Source organism: Ammospiza nelsoni, chromosome 24 (genome assembly GCF_027579445.1).
Source record: "Ammospiza nelsoni isolate bAmmNel1 chromosome 24, bAmmNel1.pri, whole genome shotgun sequence".
In the NCBI taxonomy this organism is placed as follows: Eukaryota; Metazoa; Chordata; class Aves; order Passeriformes; family Passerellidae; genus Ammospiza; species Ammospiza nelsoni.
The window spans coordinates 6,475,056-6,497,494 of record NC_080656.1 but is presented as its reverse complement, the minus strand read 5'-3'; the positions used below and the strand labels follow the sequence as shown (position 1 = coordinate 6,497,494).

Genomic DNA, 22,439 nt, shown 5'->3' with positions numbered 1-22,439 from the left:
AATGAGGGAGGGAATTGGAGGAGTAAAAATGAGCAAACTCATGGGTTGAGATAAAGAAATTTAATAGGCACAGTGAAAGTCACACACACAAGCAAAGCAAACCAAGGGGTTCCTTCCCCACCCGCTGTGTTCAGCATCTCCAGGAAAGCTCCATCACACACTACGGGGAACTTTTAGCACCTTTGAGGAGGAGGAGGTCTGTAAATAAATAAGGATTTTGGATTGTCCTTCAGTTTCATGGCATATCCTTGGTACAAAAAGGAATGGGGGGTGTTAACGTGTCATTCCTTGGTGCAAAGCAAAATCTGTACATTCCTTTCAGTTTGGATCTTTAAAAACCCCTATTCTTGCAGAAAATAGAAGAATAAGAGCACAATGCAAAACCAGGACAGACACCACACACAGCATTGTCACCCTGATTTTTTAAGTTTTTCTGAGCCTTCTGATGTTTACATTCTTGTAGCAAACTTTCTCACACGCTTTCTGTAAATAACCGATTGTTTGCATTCTTTTATGGAGGAGGAGGAATTTGATGGGCTCTTGGTTTGTCCAGTGTCATTGGAGAGGTGGCACTGTCACCCTCCAATCCACTGTCACTTTTGGAAATCTATAAATGTTGGGAGTCAGAAATTAAACTTCTTTTTTACCTTGGAGAGTTGTATGTCCATGTTGTTGTCACAGACATATTTTATGAAAAATCCTTTTGCTGGGATCTTTTCTCCTGAGAGGCCTCAGAAACAAAATGTAAACATTGATTATCTGCTGCTGTGAAATGCAACAGGTGCACCTGTGATTGGTCTCATGTGGTTGTTTCTAATTAATGGCCAATCACAGTCTGGCTGTCTCAGACTCTCTGATCAGTCACAAGATTTTATTATTATTATTTTCTATTTCTTTCAAGCCTTCTGATGAAATCCTTCTATTCTTTTAGTATAGTTTTAGTATATAATTTTCTTTTAATATAATATATATCATAAAATAATAAATCAGCCTTCTGAAACATGGAGTCAAGGTTCTCATCTTTTCCCTTGTCCTGGGACCCTCAAACACCACCACACACTGTTTTATTTCATGTCCCAAAGCAACACCCCATTTTCAAACAAGTGCATAGAGAGGGCAAGAAAATTCACGTTGACACCCAAAATCCAAACTCCAGTAGGTTTTTAGGTCCATTTCCTCAATATCCATAAATCTCATTGTCCACCCAGGTGGACTCCTTGCTCCTGCCCACGCGGTCCCCGCAGAGCTCGTAGACGTCGTTGGTGACAAAGCCACTCTCCGTGCTGGCCAGCGCCACCCAGCCCCTGCTGGAGGGGCCCTGGGGGTCCCTGCAGGGGCTCTGCAGCCCCTCCTGGGCACGGAAGGAGGAATTCTTCGTGCCAGGCCTGGCCCCAGCCAGGTCAGCTTCGCTCTGCTTGTGGAGCACCCTGGAGATGTCCAGCCTGGGGCTGTCCCTGCCGGGCTGGGGCAGCCAGGCCCTGTCACCCTCGGGGGCCACATCCAGCAGCTCCTGTCTCCTGAGGAGGGAAAAAACATAAAATAGCACAGAGGAAAACACAAGGCACAGCCCTGACAGTGATTTGGTGATGGGCTTTGAGCCAGGCTGGGCCCAGGGTGTTCCTTATTCCAGGCCGCTCTCCTGGAAAATCCCAGGACATGCTGAGGGCTGCACCAGCAGCTCCCTTCTCCTTGGGAGGGCAGGGAAAAGGGAAAAGCCATGAAATAGCACAGAGGAAAGCACAAACCAACAGCAGAACTGTGACAGTGAGCTGGTGATGAGCCTGGACATTCCTTATTCCCAGGACATTCCTGATTCCAGGCTGCTCTCCTGGGAAATTCCAGGGCAGGACCTGCAGATGCTGGGACAACAAAACTCCTCCTGACACTCCCAAAATCCCAGCCAGCATTCCCTCCCGAGCTGCTGTGCATGCAGGGAAGGCAAGGGTAGGACATTGCTGAACATTCTCTGCTCCAAATTCTTATCCTTTCATTTGCTTCATTTTTTGCTTTTGAAGGGGAACTTCTGAGAATTCAAATCTTCAATAAGAAAAGTAAAACGGTTAACACATCAAAATAGTAATCTTGGTGATATTTTTTCCTGTCTCCTATACAAAAATGTGATTTACATAGAATTTTACTTCTCAATTAACCCAGCCTAGAGCATCAACACCACTTTTCCAGCATTTCTCTAGCTGCAAACACTCCTGTGCAGAGCTTTTTCCAGGATGGTGAAATCAGCTGTGAACAGGACAAGGTGTCACTGCTAATTCAGAACACAAAAATTCCCCTCACCTCTTCATGAAGAGCCAAAAGCAGGAGATGCCTGTGATGGCCAGCAGGAGAAGCAGCACAGGAACGCTGGAAATCAGGATGAAGGCAAGGCCCTGAATGGGTTCTGGGGGCAAAAATGAAGCAGGGTCATGAGAAGAAATTGCAAATTTTTCATGGTTAATCACAGGTGTAAAAAGAAAACATTCACAAGAAATATAATAATAAAATTCACAATAATAACATCATATTCATTATGTAACATTCACAATAAATGTAATAACACAGTTCACAATAAATAAATAATAAAAGTGGCTTTCTCACACCCAAAATACTTGGCACAGCTTTGGATTTTGAACATTTTTACCTCCAGAGCAACCTCCTTATTCTGTCCTGGGAAATTCTTAAGATAATTTTTTTTTTTATTCCAGAGGCAGTTTTCTATATTCAGTCTTCCACATTTTGGGCCAAACACTTGAAATGAGATTTTGAGAGCAGAATTTACCTTTGGCCCTCCCAGCTGTTCCATTGGCACCTTTCCTCCAGCGTTCCTCTGGGAATTTTGGCTTCCAGGGCTCTGTTGCCACAGCTGGAAAGAAGGGGCTTCATTAATACTGCAGATTTATTTTTTTAAATAATAAAAAAGCGAGGCTGGGAGGAGATTGAAGAGGCTGAGAGCTGCGAAGGTGTGTGAGGTGCACTGGGATTCTTGCGCTGCAATCCCTGCAGCATCACCAGCAATGGGATTTTCCCTGCAGGATGGGGCAGGGAACAGCACAGGGGAAGTGCAGACTGCAGGGGAGATTCTTTTGGGGTGTCCCTGACAATGAGTGGCTGATAATGTAATAATTAATAGTTGAAATCATTACTTTAATTATTAAAATATTTTAATAATTTTAGAAAAATTCCCATACAAATCTGTCCAACTCACCTCTTCGGGAATTGTCTATTGGAGCTCTTGTTGGCTTCTCTGGAGGAAAAGAGAAACGCAGAATTTCCCCATGAATGAAATGCACAATTTCTTCTGTGTTCTCCCCCTATCTGAGACCTCAAACCCCTCATGAAAACCCCCAGGGAATTTATGCAAACCACAAGCAGCTACAGACACACGGGCATGTTTTCCTGATTTGCTGAATAAATTAAAAACTGAGGGAGGCTCTCCTGTCCCTGTTAGGTTGGATGTGACACACACACGTGCTCAGTATGTAAGTAGAAAGAGTTTTTATTCTGTGTGTTCTCCAGCTTATATACTCTTAACAAAGCCTGATCTTAAATCATCAACTGCACCACAATAACTCATTATATTCATTGCTGCAAGGCAATTAGTGTTAATATAATCGGTAAGTTTTACAGAAAATTCTGTAAGTTTACAGGACTCCTGTAAAACAGAAATTCTGTAAATTCCGCAAAACAGAAATTCTGTTTTGCAGAATTTATGTATAACTTTGAGAAATTTCTGTAAATTTTACAGAAATTTAATAAGGCATGTATACACATGTACGTATGCACTTAGTCCAGCTCACAAAAACTTTCACGTATCATTTCTAATCTGTTCCTATGCTGACAGCCTTGTCTCCTTCCTTGCTATGGATACACTGGAAAACCATCAATTATTATTTAATTATCAATTGTTATTTAATCACCAATTATTATTTATTCTATTAGTTCAGCTTCTCTTGCAGACCAGCCCTCAATCCCCTCTGCGATTTCCCTATCACCCACCACGCTCCTCATTGCCCCTCCTGCAGACCTGCAGCCCCACAGAGCCTCCTCACCCAGGGAGTACTTGCAGATGAAGTTGTTCCTCACGGTGCACCTGTCATCGTTCCACTGGAACATGTAGGGACCCCCCACCCCCGGGGGGGCAGAGGGCTGGTGGTAGAGCACCACGCACACCTCGCCCCCGCACGACGGCTCGTCCACGTACCAGTTCCTGGGGAAAACCACACAAAAACCACCTCAGGGCCAGCTGCCAGCAGCTTGGAGGGGAAAAAAGCAGAGTTAGAGGGGTAGTGGCACACCCTGCGGCTCCACTGAATTTTGGCTTCCAGGGCTCTGTTGCCGCAGCTGGAAAGAAGGGGCTTCATTAATACTGCAGATTTATTTTTTTTTAAATAATAAAAAAGCGAGGCTGGGAGGAGATTGAAGAGGCTGAGAGCTGCGAAGGTGTGTGAGGTGCACTGGGATTCTTGCGCTGCAATCCCTGCAGCATCACCAGCAATGGGATTTTCCCTGCAGGATGGGGCAGGGAACAGCACAGGGGAAGTGCAGACTGCAGGGGAGATTCTTTTGGGGTGTCCCTGACAATGAGTGGCTGATAATTTAATAATTAATAATTGACACACCCTGCAGCTCCACTGCTTGGAGGGGAGAAAAGCAGAGTTAGAGGGGTAGTGGCACACCCTGCAGCTCCACTGGGGAAATGGGAGGGATGAAATGCAGTTGTTTGTTCTTGGAATTCAGATTTTTCGAACCCCGCAAGCAAGGTGTTCGACAAATATCAGCGAGCAAAGGGTTGAGCTCATCACAATTGCCCTTCCCTCTGAAGGGAGATTCCCTCTGAAGGGAAATTCCCCTCCACTGTAAATGGAAAATGGGAGTGATGAAATGCAGTTATTTGTCCTTTTAATTCAGATTTTCAAACCCCGCAAGCAAGTTCTACAAATATCAGTGAGCAAAGGGCTGAGCTCCTCACAATTTCCCTTCCCTCTGAAGGAAATTTTCCTCCACTGAAAATGGAAAATGGGAGGGATGAAATGCAGTTATTCGTTCTTTTAATTCAGATTTTCAGAACTATTTTTTAATAAATTTGTTTCTTAAATGTAGTGGCAATGAGCATGGACACAATGGAATAAACCAGGAATGAGGATTCAGTTCTGGTCCCTGGGTGCATCTTTAAGAATGTGGGTTTAGAATTCACTATTTTCTTGTAGACAAAATAATTTCTTGAACGTTAAAGTAGCTCAAAATTAGCTGCAATTGTGCAGAGAAAGTCCAAGTTCTCCTGAGTTCACTGAGCCTTGCAGAGGAGCTCAATTTTAACACTTAATTTTAAACCTGTGCAAAAATCATCATTTTTGCTCTCTCAGTCTCAATGCCTGCAGAATTTTGGCACATATTTAATAAAAAAAATTAAAAATCTGAAGCAGGACCTGCCTTCTTCTGTCAGAAATGCACCACCACAGCCTTGCAGATAATTTCTTTTTTTTGTTTTCTAAGAATAAACCTCACCACCAGCCACCTGTGCTGCTTTTCCAGGCAGTGCACAGGAGGGAGGATTTTACAGTGCACTGTAAAATCACTGTTGGTGAGGAGATATTTTATGCAGCTCAGAAAACACCTCTGAAACCGCCCTGATTTTGCCAATTGTTCAATCCCCACTGATTCTGGAACGAGCAATGTTCTGCCTGCCAAAAATTATGCATAGGACATAAATAATTCCAGATTTCCTGAGGTTCTCAGCATGGGAGAACACCCATTTTAAATGGTGTTTTTCCAACCATTCCAGTGCTTTATTCCTCCCTCACTTCCTTCCTCCCCTGGTGTTTTCCTTGGCTCTGTCATTCAGCAGAAAGAAGAGTGTCTCACCAATGGAAGGCAGCAAAGCTGTGCCTGTTTCTTAGCAGCAGATTCTGGTGCCAGCTTCCCATTATCCACCCCCAATATCTGAGCCACGTCTCTCTCATCTGAGAGACTTCAAGATATCAAATAATGCTAAAACCTCATTTTATTTGTTCCTTTCTGAGTCAATGAAATGCTTTATGGCTTGCTCCCAGAGCAAAAAAGGTCAAAATTTCAAGGTGTTTTTTACATGTCTGATATAAGGATGCAAATTGGTGTCAGTTTTGCTGCTTTTATAATTTAATCATAACAAATCCTGTGGTTCCTTAAGACAGAGAGGCAGAAATCTGAAAAGTGCTGTGAACACTTTAGTTTTCCATGGCTGCAATAAATCCTGCAGCTCTAGTATTTTGCTGTCTCACAGGAAAAAATATTATTCCCTCAGTAAAGGAATCACATTTTTCATTATTCAGGACATCAGGTACAAACTTTATGGGATCTGCAGTGCCGGAATCTTAGGTAGGGAATAAAATTTTTCATTTTTCAGGACAGCAGGTATAAACTTCATGGGATCTGCAGTGCAGGAATCTTCAGGTCATTTGTAGCTGCCTAATCAGAGATTTTAAGAACACGCCACTTGTTGTTTCCCCTCTTTCAGCCCCCAAAATGATCAATTTAGCCTAAAGCAGCCACTCCCACGGAGCACCACCAGGAGGGTGATGGGATGGGTGCAGAAGTGCCACCATCACATTTTCTGAAAAATCCCTTTGCCCAGGATTTTTCTCCAGGGAAGCTGGGAAGCCTCAGAGAAAAATGAAAACAATAATTATCTGATTCGCTTCTCGTGTGTTTTGCTGCTTTGGAATGTGGCTGGAGATTGTTTCATTGCCTTCATGTGAATTGTTTTGAACAATGTACATGGAATTGAACAATTCATATGAAATTAATGGCCAGTTGGAGCTAAGTTGTGTCAGACTCTGAGAAGAGAGTCATGAGTTTTTCACTATTATCTTTTAGCCTTCTGTCTGTATCCTTTCTGTAATCTTTAGTATAGTTTAGTACAAGTAATATAATATAATATAGATCATAAAATAATAAATCAGCTTTCTGAGAACATGGAGTCAGTAACGTTCCTCCCAACAATGGTGGTCTCAGAAAACACAACACAGAAGGAGCACAGGTGACAGCTGGGACATCACTGCCTGGATTTTTTGGACAAAATCCCGAATTCCTGTGCCAGCCCCACAGTGCTACCCCCATGTACCCACCGAAATTTGGACGAGCTCCCGTCTGACCAGGAGTAGAAGCGGTGACACTCAGTGCTGTTGTCCCCCTCCTCCTTCCTCCTCCTGAGCCCAATCCAGAAGTCTCCATCCGAGGCCAGGAGGCTCCTGATCAAGGATTCGATCAGTCTCTGCTCCGCTGGGCTCTCGATGCTGACCAGGTGTCCCCCGTCAGCCCTGCAGGCCAGGTGAGCCTCCTCATAGCTGGTCCTGCGGGAGGCATCGTGGAAATAAACGATTTTGTAGCAGGGTTTCTGCGTCCCACGCCTGCACACCGTCTGCCCTGCAGGGAGGGAGAGAAAGCTGTCACAGGAATGGCACTAAACGGCATCGAAATTAAAATAAAACATCAGTTTGGGTGAGGTTTGTGTTGTTTATGTGGAAAATACAACACAGGTGAAAGGCTTTTCTGTGGCATCTCCAAATTTTTATTGCTGAATCTCAAAGTTTAGGTCCTTTCATGTCCTGCTCTTCTCATGATTTCTCTGGGATTTGCAGATCCTGGGAGTTCCTCCCAAAGAAACACTGTGCCAGAGCAAGCTGGCACATGCAACCTCTTAAAAAGCAAAGCTCCCTGGCAAGGGTTCCAAGAGGCTTTTTAAAATGGTCATTATTTTTAAGGAGTTAAATGGTCAAAATTAGAGATTTCCTTATACAAGCAGAGATAGCAAGAACTGATCTTTTATGCAATATGTATCTATATGCAATAATATATAATATATCTATATGTAATATAAATGTAATATAGATATGCAAAATATATAGTATATATCTCTATGCAATATAGATATATAGATATGCGATAAAGATAAAACGTATATTATATCTATATGGAATAAATGTTCAATATAGATATGCAATATAGATATAATATATGTTATCTCTATATAATATAGCTATAATATACTATAGATATATAGTTATAATATAGATACAATATATATTATATCTGTATGCAATATAGATATGCAATATAGATATAATATATGTTATCTCTATATAATATAGCTATAATATACTATAGATATATAGTTATAATATAGTACAATATATATCATATCTGTATGCAATATAGATATGCAATATAGATATAATATGTTATCTCTATATAATATAGCTACAATATACTATAGATATATAGTTATAATATAGATACAATATATATTATATCTGTATGCAATATAGATATGCAATATAGATATAATATGTTATCTCTATATAATATAGCTATAATTTACTATAGATATATAGTTATAATATAGATACAATATATATCATATCTGTATGCAATATAGATATGCAATATAGATATATGTTATCTCTATATAATATAGCTATAATATACTATAGATATATAGTTATAATAGAGATATAATATATATTATATCTGTATGCAATATAGATATGCAATATAGATATAATATGTTATCTCTATATAATATAGCTACAATGTACTATAGATATATAGTTATAATATAGATACAATATATATCATATCTGTATGCAATATAGATATGCAATATAGATATAATATGTTATCTCTATATAATATAGCTATAATTTACTATAGATATATAGTTATAATATAGATACAATATATATCATATCTGTATGCAATATAGATATGCAATATAGATATATGTTATCTCTATATAATATAGCTATAATATACTATAGATATATAGTTATAATAGAGATATAATATATATTATATCTGTATGCAATATAGATATGCAATATAGATATAATATGTTATCTCTATATAATATAGCTACAATATACTATAGATATATAGTTATAATATAGATACAATATATATTATATCTGTATGCAATATAGATAAGCAATATAGATATATGTTATCTCTATATAATATAGCTATAATATACTATAGATATATAGTTATAATATAGAGACAATAGATATTATATCTGTATGCAATATAGATATATCTATATGCAATATAGAGATACATATATGCAATATAGAGATATGCAATATAGATATAATATATATTATCTACATGCAATATGGGTATAATAGATCTATATGCAATATTTCAATGGATATTGCAGTGCCACAGAATCCCAGAATGTTTGGGGTTGGAAAGGGCCTTCAAACCCCCTTATGGGGACACCTCCCACCGTCCCAGGCTGCTCCAAGCCCAGTCCAGCCTGGCCTTGGGCACTCCCAGCATGGGACATCCCCAACCCCTCTGGCCAGGCAGGGCCTCACCACCCTCACAGGGCAGAATTTCTGATTTACATCCAACCTCAAACTCTTTCATTTTCAGTATCTGTACTCGGGATCACAATTTGAATTCCCACAGCCCAGTTTCCAGCTCTGCAATGTTTCTGCCTGCCCAGGGAGTAAACAATGTCTGTTTTCAGGCTGTCACAAGCCAAGGACTGTCTCATGCAGGAGCAGCAGAGCTTATTTTGGTTCTGAGGGAAGATCAAAGTGAAAAGACACATCATCCAAAATGATGCACTCGGGTGTTTTTTTCAGCAGAGCAGTCCCAATATTTAGACTGTGGAAACAAACAGCTTTGTTTTGCTCAGTAAATATTTCTTTGCAGGCACAATCTGCTAACCTACATGTTTTTACAGAAAGAAAACATTCAGCAACACTTGTGGTGTGCTTGGAACAAATGGATAATACAAGGACAGGTCACTACAAACCCTGCCATGGGATCATTGCTGGCTTTGCTTTATCCTTGTATGTTGGTCACTGGAGGGGTGGGAGTTTAAACACCTTTCCTACTGGAATTTTTCAGCAGTTAAATAGCCAGAAATGGAGTTTGCTAACATTTTGCACAGGGATTACAACAGAAGCAGGATTTTTACTATGACAGCACTATTATAAAGTATATTTCTAGCACAGCCTGTGTTTCTCTTGGCAATTTGACGCTCTGAGAAAAAGGCAAAGCCCCTTACCTCTTCTGAGGGAAATGTCCACTGCTGCTGGGAGAGGCAAAAGGAAAACACAGACAGCAGAGCGTCATTAAAAACCTGCAACTCTCTGGAAACTCCCACAAAAACTGCACTTAGCTCTTCCCTGGTACACAAACACATTCTTTCCTCATTAAAAAAATAGAGGAAGAAAGTCTGTGCCTTATCAGCCAATTGCCATTGCTTTCAGCAGAGGAAATTCGCTGGAGCTGATTCCTGGCTGGATTTCAGCGCTCGTTTTGGGAGCCGGAATGCGCAGCTCCGAGCCAGCCTGAAAGGATTCCTTGTGCTCCTTCCCCTTCATCTCCTCCTGACTCGGGGTCTGACTCCAGCGAGCGGCCCGGGGCAGGGCGGCGGGGAAAACCAGCCGGAAAAGTTGGAGAAGATCCCCAGAACGACCGAACCCAACCTCCCCCTGCCCATGCCGCGACAGCATCCCTGCCCGTGTCGCGACAGCGCATCGCGACCCTCCCAGCCACAGAGGCGGGGCTGGGGGGGGTGTTTTTGGGTTAGAGAGGGTCCCCACACGATGTCACAGCGATCCCCAGCCCCTCTTACCGCTGAGCAGCCGCGCCCCCGCCGCGCATCCCAGCGCGGCCGCGCACAGCGCCGCAGCCGCCAGCATCGCTCCGCGGGACGGGACAGCGACCGCGACCGCGACAGCGACAGCGACAGCGACAGATCCTCCTTCCTTCCCCGCCTTCCTTCCTCCTTTCTCTGCCTCCTTCCCTCCTCTTCCTCCTCCTCCCGGCTCAGCCCCGGCCCCGCGGAGCCGCCGCTGAAGCGGTGCTGAGCGCGCTCCCCGCGCCCCGCATGGCTCTGCCCGCGTCCCCCCGACCCCGCTTTATGTCCCCGTGGAACCCCCCCCGCCCACCGGGAGCCACCCACGGGCGGGTCCGGCCCCGCGCTGGCCAGTTCGGATCGTTTATTTATTTATTTATTTATTTATTTATTTATTTATTTGTGGAAAGGTTTTTTCCTTCGCTTTCCCAGCCGTGCGTTTGCTGCGGGGAAGCAGGATGAGCTTTATGGTTTCCTGTCGCTCCAGCCAACCACTGACCTATTTTATCCATGCCTGATGTGTTTTTTTACATTTAGAAAAGCTTTCTAAATCTAACTATTTGGATTTTTTTGTTTGTTTGTTTGTTTGTTTGTTTGGGTTTTTTTGAAAGGGTTTTCCTTCACTTTCCCAGCTGTGGATTGATTCTGCTGTGGGGAAGCAGGATGACCTTTATGGTTTCCTGTCAATCCAGCCAACCACTGATCTATTGTATCCATCCCAATCCCAGTTTTGTAAATCTAACTATCTGGAGATTTTTTTTTGTTTGTTTGTTTGTTTTGGAAAGGTTTTTCCTTCTCTTTCCCAGATGTGCATTTGCTGTGGAATGAGCTTTATGCTTTCCTGTTGCTCCAGACAAACACTGATTTCTTTAATCCATCCAAATCCCAGTTTTCTAAATCTAACTATTTTCTAAAGCTAACTATTCTAAACCTAACTACAGAATCATTGTACATTCTATATTCCATTCTATATTCTGTATTCTTGAATCTAACTATTCTAAATATTCTGGCTACTCTGAGTAGGAAGGGATCACCGCAAGGATCACTTCAAGTGCAAAATCCTGGGAATGGCCCCAAAATTTCAGCGTTTTTAGCCCTGGGAAGGGAAAGCACAGCAAGGGAATTGTGATTCCTGCATGGATTCTTGGGAAGCTGCTCCACACCTGATTCCTGCAGCCCAGGCTCTCCATCCAGCCCTGTTTATGGAATTTGGGCCAAGCAGACAGACTTAGTTCAGCATTTTAATAAACTTTGAGAAGAGGAACCGCTTAATAGGAACCAACTGAAAAGCTTAAATGAAGGAGGAAGGAAAAAAAAGAGGCTTTTATGTCCAAAATGAAGACGTCATTCCTGAAAGTACCTTTTGAAATCTTGTTTTCCAGCTTATTTTTCCAATCTCTGCACTTATCAGCTTTAATATCTCAGTGCTACTCTGTACAACTGAGGAATTAAATTGTGTTAATTCAGATATTTGGTTCTTAACCTTCAGCTCATTTGTCTCTGCTTTGTATCCTGGGAATTACAGCAGGAGGAAGGAAAAGCCTTAATAGAATCCAGACCTCTTACTTCTGGATTTTATTCTCCTGATAAACATCCGGCCAGGCCAGGCCAAACCATTATAAATCAGTGAATCTATATTTCACTGCTGATAATAATAAAAATCCCCAAATGGAATTCTGGCTTTATTGCTCAAATCCAGTTTCTGAGAGCTTTTTAGGGAGCAGAGCAGCCAGTTTGGTAATTTGGTTATAAAGTGAATATTTGTGTTTCAGTAAGGAAAAACTTGGAGACAGCAATGGAAAAAATAAAAAATAAAAAATAGAAAAAATAACAATGGCCAGGCTGTCAAGATTCCTTTCATATTAAACGGAGGAATTTAGACTCACTGCCTAATTTCTTGTGGTTTTGAGACAGAAAATTGTCCTTAATAACTTTTTAAAGTGCTCTTAAACTTCATTTACCTCCTGTGCCTGGCCTGGAATTTCAGAGTTCCCCAGCCTGCAGGATCCTCTTTGCTGAAGGAATTATTTTGATGAATCCACATTCTCTTCCCAGATTTATACAATTTCAGGGTTTGCTCCTTTGGATTTGTTCACATCTGAATCAAATCTGAAATCTGGATTTGAGCACTAAGCAATATCCGTGACTGACAATAACCTGAACATTATTCTTATTCTGTCCGCTGCATTAATTTGAATTTTCTTAGACTTATGGGATGCTTTTAGGGTGTCCTATATTTGTGTAAAACCATTTACTGCTTCAAATGAATCTTTATGGCTGCCCAAAGCTGCAAATCCTGGCTTTCATCCCTGCTTGGAAAACCCCTCCAAACCCATCAAGTCCAACCTTCCAAGGAATTAAGAAAAAAAATTAAAAAACAAAAAGAAAGGGAAGCCTCAGTGAACTGTTGCTGGCTGCAGGCAGAATTCAGAGCAGACTAATGGCTAGTGATGGATGAGATTCCTTTTGGGATTATTGATGGGGAAAGGGGGATTGCTGACTCTCGGGAAAGGTTTGCAGAGCTCAGCACCTCCTGCAGATTGCTCTGCCTGGCCTGGCTCCCAAACCCAGCTCTGCGCTGAAAATGGGGAGTGCCGTGCTAAAATTAGGGGAAAAAAATAATAATTGCAGAGTCAGGCTGAAAATGCAATTTCTGTGCTTAATGGTTTGCCTGAGATTGCTTTATTTGTGGGAGTTCTGTTGATGGTCAGACACTCTAATTAACCAGGTCCATAACTGGGGTTCCAGCAGAAGTTTCCATCTTTTTCCAGGCCATTTCTACTCCAGTCAACTTCCAGTTCCCAAACCCAGCTTTTCACTAAAAATGGGGAGTGCTTTACTAAAATTAGGAATAAAAAAAAAAGGAGAATTGCAGAGGCAGGCTGAAAATCTGAGTTTGCTTTATTTATATGGTGAGACACAATAATTAACCAGGTCAGTAATTGGGGCTCCAGCAGAAGTTTCCATCTCCTTTCAGGCCATTTCCACTCCAGCCCGGCTTCTGCAAGGATGGGGAAGAGCTGGCACCACAGGCTTTAATTTCCTTTATTCAACCAGAATAAATGGAGGGAGATGTGAGAACAGAGGCCTTGGTGAGCCCAGTCAGAATGGGAGTCAAAACCTGCAAATCTGGCGGAGAAAAAACCCCCAAATCCATTTTATCCTCATGTTTTTTAATGGAAATGAGCTGTAAATGAGGTGGATCACGGGGAAAGAGCTAGGCAGGAGGGCAGCTCTTGTTTTATTTCACTGCCTGTCTGTTGGTGCTGATCTCTGGTGTGCTCAGCCCGATTCCTGCTCCCCAGTTCCTGCTCCCAGCGTTCCAGACCTGTTCACCTGGCTGTGTGGCTAGTGATTGTTGCTTTGGGCAATCAGCTAACCACACTGCCTGGCAGCCAGGCTGAGGGCAGAGCCTGTCCCTGTTCCTGTCCCTTCTTCCAGCCAGGTCTAATGAGCTCTTGGAGGTCTATAACACCCAAATATGGATATAGCACAATATAACCAATATAACACACCTCACAAAATAACACACTTATATGGATATAGCACAATATAACCAATATAACACACCTCACAAAATAACACACTTATATAGATATAGCACAATATAACCAATATAACACACCTCACAAAATAACACACTTATCTAGATATAGCGCAATATAACCAATATAACACACCTCACAAAATAACACACTTATCTAGATATAGCGCAATATAACCAATATAACACACCTCACAAAATAACACACTTATATAGATATATAAGATACACTTATATATAGATATATAAGATATATAATAACACACATATATAGTATAACACAATATAACACATCTAAAAATATAACACACTTATACATAGATATAACACAGCTAACAATATAACACACCTGTATACAGATATAACACAATGTAACCAATATAACACAGCTATATATAGATATAACACAATATAACCAATATAACACACCTAACAATATAACACACCTATATACAGATATAACATAATATAACAAAATATAACACACATAACAATATAACACACTTATATATAGATATAAAACTGCAGTGAACACAACACAAAGACCATTTCAAGAGTGCAAAGGCAAAGCAATTAAACACTAAAATACAAATTATTATGCAGCACCACTCTGCATTTGAGTATAATCATTGCTCAGAACTCCCTTCACTTACTTTGCTTAATAAAAGATATGAAAAAGAAAATTATTGATATCTGGCAGAGAAGCTGAAGGATGCAACCTAAAAAAGTCATAGTCCAGTCTCTGTGTGTTAAAAATGAAGTATACAATGAATGAAGAATTTAAAATCAGACAGGCTTCTTGGTCCAGGAAAATTCCTGAGGATTTTAGCACCAACTTCAAGAAATCCAAGATTTCACTTCCCATTACCAACATGCAGCACACACTGACATGGGCAGGTAAAACTCTGGGAATAAAGCTGCAGATAAATCCCATTATTGATGATTTTGCAGTAGGAAATTGGGAGTTTCCAGGTCAAGGCTGGAGCAGAGAATGCTGTGCCTTGTTTTGGTGGCAGTGAAGTTAGTGATTGTGGGGCGGTGGAGACAATCAGCTAACTACACTGCCTGCAAACCAAGCACTTCTCCTGGAGTCATGGAATGCAAGCCTGCAACGAAAGAAAAGACTTCCAATTGTTATATTCATATTCTCCATCTCCTCAAATGCTCTTAAAATAATACAGAATTGGAAATAATGGAAAATATTGGTCATATCACCCTTATTCTGCTAAATGCCAAAGATGTACATTTATATTATATGTATTTACATTATATTTATATTTATAGGCATATTTATATTTGAGATGTATTTCCATTATATGTAAATACACATATTACATCTATACCCAATATAAATTAGAGGTAAATATATATGTTAGATATATATTTCTATTCAATATAAATATACATCTAATATACATATTTAGATAAATATAAACATATTATAAATATATATTTATATTTGTAGCTGTATTTATATTTCTATTCATATTTCTATTCATATTCATATTCTTATATAGTTTAAATACATTTATGTATAATATTTATATCTATATTTAGTATTTAGATTCCTCCCTGTTCCTTTCCCCAGGAGACATTTCCTGGCAGAATTCCTCTGGGCATGTTCCCATATTTTCCCTGGGGATATTCCCATCTTTTCCCTGGGTTGTTCCCATCTTTTACCTGGGGATGTTCCCACCTTTTCTCCTGTGTTGCTTCCATCTTTTCTCCTGGGATGCTCCCATCTTCTCCCCTGGGATATTCCCATATTTTCCTTGGATCGCTCCCATCTTTTCTTCTGGGATATTCCCATCTTTTCACCTAGGGATGCTCCCATCTTTTCTCCTGGGTTGCTCCCACCTTTTCCCTGAGGATATTCCCACCTTTTCTCCTGGAATGTTCCCATCCTTTCCCCTGGGGCTCCTGGCTCCGAATGTCCCCAGGCCAGCCCTGCCTGGGAGCTTTGTGTACTCCTGTCACCATGGCCACCCCTCCAGAGGGACATGGGGACAGCTCAGGTGGCCCCAGCCGTGGGAGCTTTGTTGCAGGAGAGGTTTCCATGGGCAAAGCCAACATGGGGAACACACCCAGAGTTCGGAATTTCCACCCAAACGGTCCCAGGGGAGGGTGAGCCCTGGTGGCACTGGTGGCAGTCCCAGCTGGTGGCCCTGGGGCTCCAGCCTGGTGTGATTCCCACCAGGAATGCCCAGAAGAGCTCAGAGGGGTGAGCGTCCTGTGCTGTGCCACCTCCTGCACCTCTCTCTTGGTTTTTGGGGTCTGCCCAGCCATTGGATCTCTTGGATCTGTCCAGCTCTGAAAATCATGGCACACACACACAGAGGAAGCAAACCCAGAAAATTTAAACACTTACGGCAACAGCTCTTAGACCCCATAAAATAAACCCAGGGAGCTTTGCAGTCTTTCCTTTGTTGTTTAATTTTAGAACATCCTGGGTCGAAACCACTGGGGATTTTTAGGTTTATTTTATTACTTAAATCACTAAATCTTAAATCAAATTCTAGCAATATGGAGTACTCAAACCCTTACAGTTTTTGTGGTGGCGATCAGAATCAGCTTCTGGTTCACTCCAGTCCACAATAATTCTTTTTACAGAGACTGCATGTCTTAAGTACAGGAGTATAAATTTGATGTTTCAAGTATGAGGTTTCTTCTGCCTCTGATTTAATCCATGGAATTGGTGCTTCTGGATGTGCCCAGGGGAGTGACCAAACAAATGCAAGCTGCTTTTCCTTCAGATTGTCACCAAGGATGCTTTTCCCCCTGGAAATCACTCAGCCTTCTTGATTTTTATATCAATATCTACAAACTGCAGCTGCTTACCTGGAGGATCTGCCTGCCTTCCATCACCCAAAAAAATCAAACGCCGTGCAGAGGGGAGATTGCACTTGGCTTCTTTATTCCCATTTTTTTTTTTTAATCCTTTAAAGCAGGAAAACTGCAAAAAAAGTCCTGGAGGGTGGCTCCAGCCAGGGTGTGCTTGGGGGAGCAGTGTTTGCTCTGGGTTTGGGCTGCAGTTACTACAGAAACTGTGCCTGGCTCTGGCCCTGCCTGCCTCAAGCCTGGGCTTGCCTGCTGACCCAGGGACAGCTCATTTAATCTGGCTGAGAATGCTCCTGCCCGGCTGGGGGCCCGTTTCAGCCCCACTCAAGCCTTTGGGCACATTTTCCTGATTTCAGCTCTGGATCAGTCCCATGGATATCCAGGCACTGGTTTTTAGTGGTTTGGCTTTTTCTCCCCGTTCCTAACAAGAATCAAAACAGCATCATGTTCCAAAAGGCACAAACATCTCCTCATTTATCTCCTGCCTCCTCTCAGTCAGAACACTTGGCTGTCCATGCTGGGTTTTGCTAAATCTGCTGGGATGAGAGGAATTCCTGCTTGGATGCAGCTGGGGATGAGTGGGAGGAGAGTTTGTTGGCTGCTCTTTCATGGCTGTGCCAGTTTTGGTTCAGGAATTCCTAGGGCTGAAATGGGGCAGGGTGAGGAGTGATGAGGAAATTCTGTGCTCCCCACCATGGCTGCTGCTGCTTTAGCTTGGGTAGCTCAAGAATAAAAGGAAATCAAAGGTGAGAGGAAGAGGTCATGGCTTTTAATAGGTTAAAATCTGATATGGAGGAAAAGTGATGTGAAATCAAAGAAATCAGACTTAATATTCTGACTTGGCCAGAACGACAAAATCATCCCTGGAGGAATCCCAATCTGTGAGTCTGGGATTGTCTAGGAAACCCAGAGTGGATTAAATGTACTGAGAAGAACTTAAAAATTAAAATTATGTGCATCACCCATCATTTTAAAGTGGCAAACCTTGCTCTTTGACATTTCCCTGCACACAATTTTGTCAGCTCAGAGAAGGAGCTGATGCAGGAATGAAGGCAAAGAGATTTGGGGATACCTTTGGAACAGGCTGGTAATTAATCCAACACCTGCAGCTCCTGCACACCTGAAGGCTCTTCCAGCCCTCAGCTCCACATGATTCCTGTTCCATAAAAACCTGACCCAGCCCTGCCAGGGAAAGGGGGAGGGAAACTTTGGCTGTTGGGGTTGCTCCTGTGTGGCTGAGCCAGGGCCCTGGGCGCTTTTATCTGGATTTTTTTGTGCCTCTTCAAGCTGTTTGCGAAGGTTATCTCAAGTTTTTACTGTCTCTGCTGTGAAAAGGTGATATTTTTGGTGTTTTTTTTTACATTAAAAGCTCTCTTTAGTAAAGTCTACTGCTTGTGATATATATGACAAATAAGAACTTTTATGTCTTAAACTCTTTTTCTCTATTCTCTCTTAACTTGCTTAGTGTAGGTACCTTCTAGTAATGCATTAGAGCGATTTTAATATCCCAAACTAAATTTAAATCTCTGTTTGGCAGTCAGGCTTTTCTCTCCTGGCTTGTGTGGATTTTGCAGCATCAGTTTTTGGAAGCTGATTGTGCCTTAATGTTATTAAATCTCTGCTGCTCTGTTCCATCCCTGCTCCAGCACCTCCTGTGCTCCAATTGAAGATGAAAGATGAAATTGCTGCCACGGTTTTCTTCATCACCAAGCTGGTGAAGAGGGAGGACAGGCTGAGCAAGCACAAAATGGAGAAGTTTGCAGCCAAGCTGACCACGCTGCTGTTTGAGAAGTACAAAAATCACTGGTACCTGGACAACCCCTCCCGAGGCCAGGCCTTCAGGTGAGAGGGGCTCAGGTTGGCATCCAAGAGGCCTCAAAGTGAAATAAATAATGCAGAGGGAACCACCAGGATACCCCTTAAGCTTGAAGGAAAAATTAATGAATTGGTGAAAATTACTTTGGTTTTTTTTAACCTGTAAATGTGTGATTAGAGGTGGAAAACTGAGGTGGAAATCTTTTATTTTACCTGTAAACGTGGGATTAGAGAGTTGAGGTGGAATTTTTATTTTTACCTGTAAGCATGTGATTAGAAAACTGAGGTGGAAATATTTTTTACCTGTGAATGTGCGATTAGAGGTGGAAAACTGAGGTGGAATTTTTTTTTTTTTTTTTAACCCGTAAATGCAGGATCAGAGAACTGAGGTGGAAATGGGTTTTTTACCTCTAGATGTGGGATTAGAGAATTGAGACACTTAAGACTTCCGCCTCAAGTAGCCCCTGACTCCTAGGATGCAGAATTCAGGTGGTCTGACAGTGACTTTTGGGACGGTTTTGTTTTAAACACTCAAAGCAGGGACTTGCCTCATTGATGAGAACTAAAATCAAACCCTGTTTGAGCTGATGAATCAGCTTGTGAGGCTGAATTTCTGTTTGGGGCTCCGAGTGAGAGCCTGCATCAACAAGTTAAAAGTGCTGGGACAACTTATTGAGCTTTTGGGCGCGCTCTGCGTGATCAGACCCCGCAGGGCGGCAGCGGCGTCCCCAGTGCCACCTGTGCTGTCCCCAGGTGCATCAGGATCAACAGGCAGCGGGCTCGGGAGCCGCTGCTGGAGCAGGCGTGCGTGCAGAGCGACGTGGCCTTCGAGCTGCTGGGGCTGCCCGAGGAGATGACGCTGTGGGTGGATCCCTTCCAGGTGTGCTGCAGGTGAGCTCCAGGGCGTGCCTTGGTGCTGGGGTTGTGGGGAATGATGAGCCTGACTTGGTGTTCTCAGAAAGCTAATTTGTTATTTTATAATACTGGATTATACTCTAATATAGCATACTCTATGAAGTTACAGTACACTATAATATATATAATATACTATATGCTATATATAGTATACTATAATATACTATAGTGTACAGCATGTAGCATGCTATACTATAATGTAATATAGCATATATTAAATTATATAATATATAGATATAGAACTACAAAACATTTTTATGTATTTATAATAATATAAATATAAAAATGCATAAATTATATAATATACTATATATATAATATATAATATATAGTATAGCACACATATTAGATGATATATTATTTATTAAATATATATTATATATTTAATAAATTATATTATATATAATATCTATGTGTATATAATATCTATGTGTATATAATATCTACATATCTATGTGTATATAATATATATGTATAAATATGTATTTAATATATACTTCATATATTGTATGTATTATATAATACGTGTTCTATATAATATATAGGTATCTATTAAATATATATAGTATATAAAAATATATATGAATACATGTTATATATTAAATTATATTAAATACTAAACTATACTAAAGAACAGAGGATACTTACAGAATGCTAAAAAGATGATAACAAATGACTCTCTCTAGTCTTGACACAGCCTGGCACTGGTTGGCCATTGAGTTAAAACAACTCGCAGTAAAAACTAATGAAACAATCTTCAAACGCATTCCAAAGCAGCAAAACACAGGAGAAGCAATCAGATAATTGTTTTTGCTCTGAGGCTTCTCAGCCTCCCAGGAGGAAAATCCTGGCCAAGGGATTTTTCAGCAATGCCTTCGTCAGTGCCAGCTTGCTCAGGTGAGCCCTTGCAGGTACGGCGAGAGGAGCCGGCCCTTCACCGTGGCGCACTTTGGTGGGGAGGAGAGCCCCGAGCTGCCCCAGCAGATCAGCCTGGCCGTGGGCAGGGCAGCCCTGGACTATCACTCCAGCAGCTCCTCGGATGAGGAGAGCTTCAGCAGGGAGCCCAGAGCCATCCCCACCGTCAGCAACCCCAACAGCATCTACCAGGTGAGCCGGGGCTCTGCGGGAGCTCCTCACCCCCAAATCCCTCCAGAGGGGCTCTGGCAGGTGGGGTCAGCTCTTCTCCCAGGGACAGGATGGGAGCAAACAGCCCTGGGCTGCTCCAGGGGAGGTTCAGGTGTGATTTCATCCCTGGAAGGGTTTTCCAGCCCTGGCAGGTGGTGTCCCTGTCCCATAAAAGTTGGCTTTAAGTGTTGCCCTTGTCCATGCTTTGTGAAACAAAGTTTAGGAGTTGTGGCCCTATTTCTTTCTAATTAATTCTCATTATACCACTCCATGTGTATTAACTGTTTGAAGAATTGAATTGTTCCCTGGGGTGGTGACCAGTCCTGATGGAGTCACCATCCCTGGAGGGGTTTAAAGGATGTGGCACTTGGGGACACAGCTTAGGGGACAGCTGAGCTTGTCCTTGGAAGGCTTTCCCAGCCTCAGTGGTGCTGTGGGTGGGACGAGCAGTGTATGAACTGTTTGAAGCATGGAATTTTTTCCATGGGGTGATGACCAGCCCTGATGGTGTCACCTGGAGGATGTGCTTAAAGGATGTGGCACTTGGGGACACAGCTTAGGGGACAGCTGAGCTTGTCCTTGGAAGGCTTTCCCAGCCTCAGTGGTGCTGTGGGTGGGATGAACTTCGGGATAAGCGGTGTATGAGCTGTTTGAAGAATTGAATTGTTCCATGGGGACCAGCCCTGATGGTGTCACCTGGAAGGGTTTACAATTTGTGGCACTTGGGCACAGCTGGGCTTGTCCTTGGAGGGTTTTCCCAGCCTCGTTGATGCTCTGGGGTGGGATGAGCTTTGGGAGCAGACAGCAATGATGGCCCAGCTTCCTCAGGAAGGCGCAGGGTGGGTCTGGGGTGTCCTGGCTGCTCCCCCTCCTTCCCCAGCACACTTTAACCTTGCTTTTCCCCATTTTTTGCCGCCCAGTTTGGCGACTTCTGCCCGGCTCCCTGGTGGCAGTACCTGCACAGGAAGCCCCACGTGGCCGAGGGCTCCCACCTTGGCCAGCACAGGGGCTACAGGAGCTACAGACCCACGGCCACCTTCGCTGGCCCCCGGGTGGACAGGTACCACTGGATCAACACCAAGAGGTAGAGCCAGGGCTCCTCGGGGACTGTGGAGCCCTGATTTTGTGAGGGGGTGAAGGCTGGCACTGCAAAACCTCATAAAAACAGCACTTCCTGTCTGATCCCTGGCTCTGACTCTGTATTTGTGAATATTTTTGGGGGATTTTTTTTTTCCCCCCTCCAGGGTTTTAAATGTTTTTAATTGATGTTAACATAAGATTGAAGATGTAATGCGATGCTCTGCTTGTGAGTTAAAAAGGAAATGCATAAATCAATAAATCTGCTGATGTTTTTTTACCAAAGCCAGCTGCTGGTGGTGCCTTGAAGGGTGTTCAGGAGCTTTTTTGGTGGAAACACCAGCAGGTGAAGGAGGATAAAACACCCCTGAGCTGCTTTGAAAAACACTTTGCTTCCTCCTGGCGGAGGTGTCAGGAGCCAAGACCTAAATATCACCAGCAGAAGTGTCTGGGGTATTAAATAACTCATAAAAATATTTAAATTCTGCTGTGCCCCCATGA

General features: G+C 42.3%; 2 protein-coding genes across 3 annotated transcripts; one reads left to right on the top strand and one right to left on the bottom strand.

Moving 5' to 3' along the window:
* Window positions 1-45: 45 nt before the first annotated feature.
* LAYN (layilin) lies at window positions 46-10,860 on the bottom strand. 2 transcript variants are annotated; one of them, XM_059488298.1, is made up of 8 exons: window positions 10,622-10,720; window positions 10,049-10,072; window positions 7,098-7,395; window positions 4,044-4,201; window positions 3,200-3,238; window positions 2,774-2,857; window positions 2,293-2,395; window positions 46-1,517 (listed from the first exon to the last, which is right to left on the bottom strand). In XM_059488298.1, exons 1-8 carry the CDS (start codon window positions 10,686-10,688, stop codon window positions 1,178-1,180), a joined length of 1,113 nt encoding a protein of 370 aa, XP_059344281.1. In that variant the 5' UTR covers window positions 10,689-10,720; the 3' UTR covers window positions 46-1,177. The 2 variants fall into 2 exon arrangements, with proteins under 2 accessions (XP_059344281.1, XP_059344282.1); XM_059488299.1 differs by lacking the exon at window positions 10,049-10,072 and having other exon boundaries at window positions 10,622-10,860.
* Window positions 10,861-18,194: 7,334 nt separating this feature from the next.
* Window positions 18,195-22,223, top strand: BTG4 (BTG anti-proliferation factor 4). Its single transcript, XM_059488370.1, has 5 exons — window positions 18,195-18,341; window positions 18,653-18,848; window positions 19,575-19,712; window positions 20,648-20,843; window positions 21,782-22,223. Exons 2-5 carry the CDS (start codon window positions 18,676-18,678, stop codon window positions 21,947-21,949), a joined length of 675 nt encoding a protein of 224 aa, XP_059344353.1. The 5' UTR covers window positions 18,195-18,341; window positions 18,653-18,675; the 3' UTR covers window positions 21,950-22,223.
* The last annotated feature ends 216 nt before the right edge of the window (window positions 22,224-22,439 follow it).

Bases quoted from the DNA above. Each gene is read 5' to 3' on its own strand.
- LAYN (XM_059488298.1), bottom strand. From the start codon at position 10,688: ATGCTGGCGGCTGCGGCGCTGTGCGCGGCCGCGCTGGGATGCGCGGCG. The intron at 4,202-7,097 runs GTGGGTACATGG...GGTTTTCCCCAG, and splicing joins GGGAGCTCGTCCAAATTTCG to GAACTGGTACGTGGACGAGC. The intron at 2,858-3,199 runs GTGAGTTGGACA...CCTTCTTTCCAG, and splicing joins AATAGACAATTCCCGAAGAG to CTGTGGCAACAGAGCCCTGG.
- BTG4 (XM_059488370.1), top strand. From the start codon at position 18,676: ATGAAAGATGAAATTGCTGCCACGGTTTTCTTCATCACCAAGCTGGTG. The intron at 18,849-19,574 runs GTGAGAGGGGCT...TGCTGTCCCCAG, and splicing joins TCCCGAGGCCAGGCCTTCAG to GTGCATCAGGATCAACAGGC. The intron at 19,713-20,647 runs GTGAGCTCCAGG...GAGCCCTTGCAG, and splicing joins CCCTTCCAGGTGTGCTGCAG to GTACGGCGAGAGGAGCCGGC.